Here is a 10,000-nt window from a genome sequence, read left to right as displayed (position 1 = left end):
TAATAGATGAGGGTTATAAATAAAAGATAGAAATTAATATATTAAAATTTATAAATATATTATATATTATAAAAATATATATAAATTTATATAATTTATTTTTTAAAAATAAATTTGAAAAAATAAATATATTTATTAAAATATATTTTAATATATAAATTAATTATAATATAATTAAAATATCATTATATTTTGACAAATAATAATATATAATTATATATATATTTAATTAATATTTTATTTAAATATATAGTGGGTTGTTTGTGTGTGGTGGTGTGGTGTGTGGTGTTTTTTGTGGGGTGTTTTGTTGTGGTGTGGTGGGGTGTTTTAGATAATTAGTAAAAATTAATATGTATATATTTTATAAAATTTTTTTATTTTAATAAATGTATATCATAATATAAAAATATAATATTCTTTATAATCTATTAACTTTTATTAAAAAATATAATAATATATAAATATATATATATATTTATTATTAATTTTATAGTTATATATGTGGTATAGCAGGACACACCCCCACACACACACACAAACACACACCACCACACACACACCACACCAAACCCCCACCACCACCCAACATAACCCCCAACCCTACGTAATTTGTCATTATATATTATATATTATATATATATATATATTTAAATATATAATTATAATTATATATTTTATAAAAATATCATATAAATATTATAAAAAAATTATTATTATATATAATATAACCCTAATATGTTTATTTTTTGTTACACAGTTTATTTTTATAATAATATAATATATAATATATATATAAAATATATGTGGTTTGGTGGTGGGTGTGTGGTGTTGTGTGTTGGTGGGGGTGTGTGTAGTGTGTGGTGTGGTGTGGTGTGTGTGTATGTATGTATATATATTTTTTTAAATTATATATTTATAAATTATAATATTAATGATATTATATTATGTATATGATATATTTTCATATATTAAATATATGTAAAATATGTGTATATATTTGTTGTATGCACGGACACACTGCGCGCACACACACAACAACACAAACATCCAAAACACACTCAGTCTAATTTGCTTGACAATTTCTGTGATATTTGTTGTTATCACGAACTAAATCAGGTTTACTCGTATTCAATTCGTGCCCTTTCTGATTTTGATGCGTCGTGTCGGGGGGTCCGGGCCTCCCAGGGGGGGGGCTGTTAAAAATGTTCAACTTTTAGTATTGCAGAAATGTATCATTTTAGCGAATTGAGGTTTTTTTTTTAAAATTTTTGTACTTTGTCCCCCCCTTTCCAGCGTTCAAATTTTTGACTTCCCTAATCTTTTTATAGGAAAAAAATTATATAAAAATTTTTTTTTATTGTCGTATCCCAATATATTCGTCATTATTGTCCGTTTTCCAAAAATAATTTTTGTTACATTCACTTTTTAAAAAACATTTTTTTTCCGGAGGGGGGCCCAAAAAAAGAAATAATTTTTCCTTTTTTTTAATCGATTACCTTATACTCGAATTCTTAGTAAAAAAATCCCCCCAAAGATATTTTTTTTTCCCTTAAAGGAAACACACTCAAAGCAGGATGTTGCTTCGAAAGATGTAGTAGTACAGTGATGGGTATATTCCCCAAACCTTTCCCCGTCAATTAAAAGAAATTTTTTTAAAAAGGTACTTATTTTGCTTACTTAAAAAACCCCTTAAAATGTTAAAAACAAGAAACAAACAATTTTTGTCTATTTTGTTTTTTTTTGAAAAAGGGTTTAATTAAAAAAGGAAGCCGGAGGCTATGGAGAACTTCTATTTTGAAGGAAAAATTCACTTTCGGGGAAAAACAAAATGAGTATCGAGTAGATTTTCTGGTAATTATTAGAAAAAGGGGATTCTGGGGAGAACGACATTGTGTCCCTCGGTTTTTTGTGGACTGCTTTTGTTTTGTTTTTTGGGTTAAGAATAAAAATATCGACTATTTTTAGAATTTCAATTTAAAAGGGGTTAAAATAAAATTTTAGTCGGGAAACCATTGGTTTTGAAAATTGTAACTTTGAACCTTGGTTAAAAAAACCCTTTTTTTTTCAAGTAAAGGGGAGCTTGGATGGTTTTGTTTTTAAAATTTAAACAATAAACCAGGGGATTGCAAGCTTATCAGCCGAATAAACAAAAGGGAGAGGTGACTTGGGTTCCAAAGGTTGCAGGATTGAAAAAGGAATTTAATTTTCCAGTTATTTAAAAAACTCAAGTAGGGAAATTTTACATCCTTTTGGGGTTTAAAAAATTCTGAGCCCTTTTGTTGTTGATTTTTCCTAAGTTCCCGCGAATGTTTTTTTTGTTTTATTTTTGCAGCTAAAATTTGGAATTTTGTGAATGCATTTAAAAATCTTAAAAAAAAACGATTAATTTTTTTTGTTGATACATTAATAATTTTCGTAATGACGATTTCAAACCACAAAAAACGTAAATGATGGTTCCTTTTAACCTCTATATTCAATACGGGATAATGCGCACTTCCCCCCTGGGCCCCACATCGGGTCCCCCCTTTTTAACCTCCCCCAGGGGGAATTTTAGCCTTGATGTCCCCAAAAGCCAGGGGGTTGGGTTATAGGGCCCAAAATCAATTGAATGGTGGACAATACTGTGCCCCCCGCCATGGGCTTTTGTGCGCGGTGCAATGCGTTCCCCCCGTCCTTTTGGGGTTAAAACCTTCGGGCTACCCCGGGATACTTAAAGCTATTTCGTTTGAAAAATCTCAACCCAATTCCTAAATTTAAATTTTTCTAGTTTTAAGTTAACCCAGCCAAAGGGGGGCTATGCCCCCCATTTAGGGACTTCGAATATACCATGTGCAAAAACCTTTAGACCCCCTCCCCGCTGGAAATTCAAACTGGTTGTGTTTACGCATTTGATTGCAAGTGTACTGTATATGTAATGAAATTTTAAAGGGAAAATTTATATTATATATTTTAAATATAATTTATATATTTTTAAAAACTTTTTTATTTTTATATATTATTATTTAATATATTATGTATAGTTTAATGTAAAAGTATAAATAATAAAATATAGATTATTGTTTTTTTTTATTTTTATTTATAATTAAAATTTAATTTTTAAATATATATATTATAATATATAATATTAATATAAAAAAAAAAAAAATAAAAAATTTAATAATTATAATATTTTTTATTATAAATTATTTATTTTATATATATTTATTTTTTTTTTTTTTTAATATATAATTATTATATTATAATATATAAAAATTTTATTATTTTATAATTTATAATTTTATATAATTTATTTATATATAATATTATTTATTGTTTTTTTTTTTTTTATATTTTAAATTTATTTAAATATATTAATATTAATTTTTTTTTTTTTTTTTTTTTTTTTTTTTTTTTTTTTTTTTTTTTTTTTTTTTTTTTTTTTTTTTTTTTTTTTTTTTTTTTTTTTTTTTTTTTTTTTTTTTTTTTTTTTTTTTTTTTTTTTTTTTTTTTTTTTTTTTTTTTTTTTTTTTTTTTTTTTTATTTTATTTTTAAATATATATGTATTTATATAAATATCTATATATATTATATAATATCTATATACTATTATATAATATATATAATATAATATATATATATATATTATATATAATATTTATATATAATTCTTATAAGATATTATATATTATAAATATATTATATAATATATATTATATATAATATATATATATATATATATATATAAATTATATATATAATATATATTATATATATAATATATCTCTCTATATATATTATATATATATATATATATATAATATTATAATATATATATAATAATATATATTATATATAAATATAGATATATATATATATAATAATAAATATATATATATTTCACCAGAATATATATATATTTGTATATATATATATAATGTTGTGTGTGTGGTGTGTGTGTTTGTGTGGTGTGTGTATCTGTATATAATTATATTATAATATATATATAGAATTATATTATATATATATATAAATATATATATAAATTATATATAATATATATTATTATTTATATAAATATCTATATATTATATATTATATATTATAATATATATATATATATATTATATATATATATATATCTCTGTCTATATTATATATATATATATAAACAGATAATATCACTTTAACAAACTATATAGTTGTTATTGTTTTAATATATAATATAATATATATATATAAATTATCTATATATATATATTATTATATATATATATAATATATATATTATATATAATATATATATTTCTCTCATATATATATAATATATATATATATATATATATATTATATATATAATATATTATATCTATTCCAAATATATATTAATATATATAATAAATATAAATTTATTATATTATATAGTATATATATTAATATATATAAAATATATATATATATATATATATATATTAATAAATAAATTAGATATATATGTATAACATATATATAATATATAAATATTATATATTAAATATATATATATATAATATATTTATATATATATAATATATAATATATATATATATATCTGTATATTTATATATATAAATTTATATTATATAAAAAAATATATAAAATATATAGAGTGAAGGGACGAGGAGTGAAGAGAGAGAGAGAGAGAGTGAGAGAGATGAGAGTGATGAAGGAAGAGTCGAGAGGAGAGGTGAGAGAGAGATAGGAAATGTATATATATATATATAAATTTATATAATATATGATATATATTTATATATATATATATATATATAATTATATATATATATAAATATATATTGTATATATATATATATATATATATATATATATATATAAATATATATATATATATATATACATATATATATATATTATATATATATATATATATATGTATATATATTATATAGAATGATGTTATATAATGAAATATATATATACAGTATATATATATATATATATAATATAGTATGATATATATATATATTATATATAAATATATTATATTATTATATTAATTATATATATATAGTAGATATATATATAGATAATATATATATATATAATAATATATATAATATATATTATATATTATTATATATTATATATATATATATATAGATATATATTATATATATAATAAATATATATATATTTAAATATATAGCATATATATATATATATATATAATATTATATAAATATATATATATATATATTATTATTATATATATATATATATATTTTATATATATATAAATATGTTATATATATATATATAATATATATTAATATAAATATATAATAATATATTATATATATATATATATATATAATATATATATATATATGATAATAATATTATATATGTTATATATATAGGTGTTATAATATATTATATATATATAATATATATATATATTATATAAATATATATTTATATATATATAATATATATATATATATATATAATATAAATAATAATATATATATATATATATATATATATATATATATATATATATATATATATAATATATATATATAAATATATATATAATATATAAATTAATATATATATAGATATGTTATATATATATATATATATAATATATTTATATATATATATATATATATATATATATATATATATATATATATATATATATATATTATATAATATATATAAAATATATATTATATTTATAATATATATATATATATATATATATTTATATATATAATATATATTATTATATATATATATATATATATATATATATTATAATATATATATATATTATATATATATATATATTTATATATATATATATATATATATTATATATATATATATATATAATATATATATATTATATATATATATATATATATATATTTTATATATATATATATTTAAATATATATATATATAATATATATAATATATATAATATATGTTTATATATATATATATATATATATATATATATATATATATATATATATATATATTATATATATATATTTATTATATATATATATATATATATATTATATATATATATATATATATATATATATATATATATATATTTATATATATATATATATATATATATATATATTAATTTATATATATATATATATATATATATAATATATATATTATATATATATATAAATATTAGATAATATATGTATATATATATATATTATATATAATATATTTATATATATATATATATCTATATATAATATATATATTATATATATATATATATATATATATATTATATATATAATATATATATAGATTATATATATATATATATATATATAATATATATATATATATATATATATATATATGTATGTATGTATATAAATTGATAGATTTAGATATAGATATATGTATATATATATTTATATAGAATTGTATATTTATAAAATTTATTCAGAATTCCAGTACTAATGAATCTGTATATTTTCAAAGTGTATGACAGTCATGGTTTTCACAGTAAAAGAGGTCTTTATGATACTTTTCAGGAAACAGCTCATACAAATTGAAAATAAAACAGTTCTTTAACCCATCCACGACGGGGGAATTCTAGCCTTGAATGTCACAATGCCGGGGCGTTCGAATTATTAGGCCTAAATCAATTGAATGGCTGGCACAATACTGTGCCACCCGGCCACTGGGCTTTTGAATGAGAGGTATAGTACTGTACCACCCGTCCAGAGTGGGTTAATATAGAAAAGTATTATTTATAGCAGTTCCTTTGACCCTTCACCCTTCACGCCATAGAGTTAATTGACTGACACATTGTCACTTTTAAATGATGTGCATTTGTTTAGTAAAGATTCGTGTATCTGAAAAAAACAGTTGCTGGATATTAACCATGTCTCCAAATGATGAATTATCAATAAAAGCTACCTAGAACCCATTGATGATAGGGACATTGACTGCTCATGCACCTAGTAGACCTAACTGATAAATCACTTGACCCTATCCCAATGGGCCCAGCAATAAGTGGAAACCCCCTATGCCGGACCTATGCAATCTAGCATCTGGAACGTCACACTGATGCGTTGCCCCGTCATCAGGCATTTAGCCGTGTCACACGGGTGTGATGCACTGTCATCAAAGGGTTAAGAGCAAACCAAAATTTAGGTCAGAATATTTTTAAGATATTTATTACACAGTCTAAGAGTACATTCCATAAAGTACAAACATTGGTGGGTCCAGTGTGAGGTGAATGGTGTTGAATTGTAGGGTTCACCATGATTTATCAATAATACCTTTCTTTAAGACCAGATAATTGCAAGAATTACCAGTGTTATGTTTAGGATAGTTTTATTATCATATATTAATTTTATGATTTATATATTTGTCCCTGCTACTATGTTTCATCAACACAACTTATTTCCATTTTACAATTTTTGAGAAGTGGTGAGAATGTGCTCGGGTGAGACATATATCCTCTCTTCATGCTGTTTTGTTGCTTAACCCATTCCCAACAGGACCAATCCGGCTTAAAAAGACCAAAATTCCGGGACTCTTGAATGCATAAGCCTAACGCGTCGGGATTCTCGGCCGCGCTGGCCGCGAGCCAGCGCTGTGCGCTGGCTCCTCCAGCACGCTGGGCTGGACAAAATAACGCGTCCCCGGCGTGTGGCCCAAAAACCACTAGATGTGATATCTAGTCATCCATCGTTAACGGGTTAAGTGTGGCCTGGCTCTTTTGGGATATTTGCCACCCATACTAATGTTCCCAAGAGCACTATGGAGGCAACGGGATGATTTTCCTCAGTAGTGTTATTGGAATTATTTTGCCCAGGAAAGGTTTTCAACCAAAGTGCTAAAGTAGACTCCAATGACTGGTTAGTGGAACAAAGCAGGAGAGGATTCGTAGAGCAAACATTTTACTTCTCTTATCAATGGGAAGTTGATAAACCGACAGGGAATGGAAAGTGGATATTATTGAGGCTGTCATGGTAAAATTATGAAAGAAATCTTCCAATTTTAAACCCCTTTGTTTCTCCAATGAATAGGTACTTTTTGAGATAACTAGCAATATGAGTGTATTTTGCACTTACAGTGTTATTATAATTCAGATTTGTTTATAAATTGAATATGGGTAACCTAATCCCATAAAAAATTGTAAATGATAATACAAATGTAAATCTTGCTTCATTTAATTTTAGAAAAGAACTGAAATATGATTCCATAATTCATTGTCAATCCTGATATGGTCTTATAAGGAAGTGAGAAAAATAGTACTATCTATTCTATCTGGGAGCACTGATTGTTTGCAAGTATAAGGATATAAGTGGCTTATTAGTTTGTTTGTTTTTGCAGAAAGAAAGGTAAAGTAAGTTGGCCATAATGTTTGGCAATTTGAAGAGCAAGCTTGGAGATGTAACAGACTTGAAAAAGTTGTCATCACCCCAAGCACTTGCCTCTGCATCTAGTGGCTCTCGACAGCGTTCATCGCAGCACACACCAGGAAGCCTAACGCCTAGATCTCGACACTCACGTCAAGCGTCCACTGCATCACTACAAGGACTAGGATTGCCTATATCACCACCACATTCTCCATCAGATCAAAATGGTTCCTTAAATAATCATGACCGGGTATGTTTCTCTTGATGGTATTTCAAAATATGGGAGTTCATTTTAGAAATTAAATGAATATGATCTTGTATACATTTTTTCTATCATTGTTATCTCTCATTAACATTTCATCAGAAGGAAAACTCCTAAAGGATATAATTAGGTATTATTTTGTTTTGTTTCAGATACAAGAATTAGAGCGTGAGATCTTGAAATTAAGATCCACTCTAGAAACACAGCAAGATGCGGCATTAGAACGACTAAATACAAAGGAGCAAGAATGGAAAGTAAAGTTGCAGGAGGAACGTGACAAAGTAAGATTAAAATTCTTAGAGCACACACTAGAAAATACTCAAGACAGTTGTATGAATTACTTTAATAATTTGTCATATAAATATTGTCCAAGAAAAAATTTGTTCATATATAGTTAAGTGTTAATTCTTTGTTTGAATTTCATTACATTTTCTCAATATCTCTTTTAATATGTGTTAGACATTACTTAACAGGGGATGTAACTGAAATAGTATTTAGTATTTAGCCTTTAACCACTCTTGGATATTTCCCTTTCAATTCATGTGATTATGATCTGATTGAGCCATTCATTAAAATATTGCATAATCATGGGCATGTGTAAGCCTCTAAGTATGTTTGGGTATTCAGACAATCTTGCATCTTGAAGATGGCAGCCTTGTGCCCTTCAAATCCCCTTGCTAGCTCATATTTCCCAGTTATCTAAACTTTCTGAAAAGGGCTAAATATGGTTATTTTTTCTTGACAATTACAATTATTTTTTAAAAGATATTTTAGAATATGCTATGCTATATTCTTGTAATGAACAAAGATAGATATTAATTATTTTATGAAATGATTTTGTTTTCTGAATTACTTTGGATTTTACATAAGAAAAACCACCACCAGTTAAGTATCATCATGGGTGATCTGGAAGCTGCATCAGAGAGAGAAAAGAGGCTCCAGGAGCAGCTAGAAAGTAATACAGCCAACAAGAAGCTCACAACCACCCAGCTTAGTGAAGCACAAGGTAATTCTTTAATATTATTATATACATAGATTTATTTATTTCTCTCTCTACTTTTTTCAATCATGATTATATCAGTATCATAGCTACAAAACTCCATATAACCGATTTAGGGTCTGAATGCTTTGCTACTGATTCACGAAAGCATTATCTCAGCCCTTTTAATCAAACCTCCGTAAAAATGGCACTTTCTTAATGGTTTAATTTATTTCCAAAGTGTATAATGCAGTTGTCTGTAAATGGGTCCCCACCTAGAGTATATGAGAAAGGAAATAACATTCATGTATTCATAAATAGCATTATCTGATTGGGAATGGTAGTTCAGTATCTATT

At 23.2% G+C, this 10,000-nt stretch overlaps 1 protein-coding gene across 8 annotated transcripts in view; it reads left to right on the top strand.

The window, feature by feature from the left end:
- Positions 1-10,000, top strand: part of LOC122266403 (uncharacterized) — a 44,494-nt gene that overhangs the window by 4,433 nt on the left and 30,061 nt on the right. For 4 of the 8 annotated variants that reach the window (XM_086550779.1, XM_086550781.1, XM_086550780.1 and 1 more), the window contains exons 2-4: positions 8,377-8,652; positions 8,817-8,945; positions 9,550-9,670. In XM_086550779.1, the coding sequence (XP_086406905.1) occupies positions 8,404-8,652; positions 8,817-8,945; positions 9,550-9,670 (499 nt within the window). In that variant the 5' untranslated portion in view covers positions 8,377-8,403. Of the gene's footprint in view, positions 1-8,376; positions 8,653-8,816; positions 8,946-9,534; positions 9,671-10,000 lie in introns of all 8 variants that reach the window. The other 4 variants (XM_086550778.1, XM_086550782.1, XM_086550776.1 and 1 more) reach the window with 1 other exon arrangement.

This window comes from Penaeus japonicus, unplaced genomic scaffold (assembly GCF_977035675.1).
Source record: "Penaeus japonicus unplaced genomic scaffold, GWHDUDI00000001_assembly GWHDUDI00000024, whole genome shotgun sequence".
Taxonomy (NCBI): Eukaryota; Metazoa; Arthropoda; class Malacostraca; order Decapoda; family Penaeidae; genus Penaeus; species Penaeus japonicus.
The sequence above is the reverse complement of the archived record's forward strand: the minus strand, read 5'-3'. Positions and strand labels throughout refer to the sequence as shown.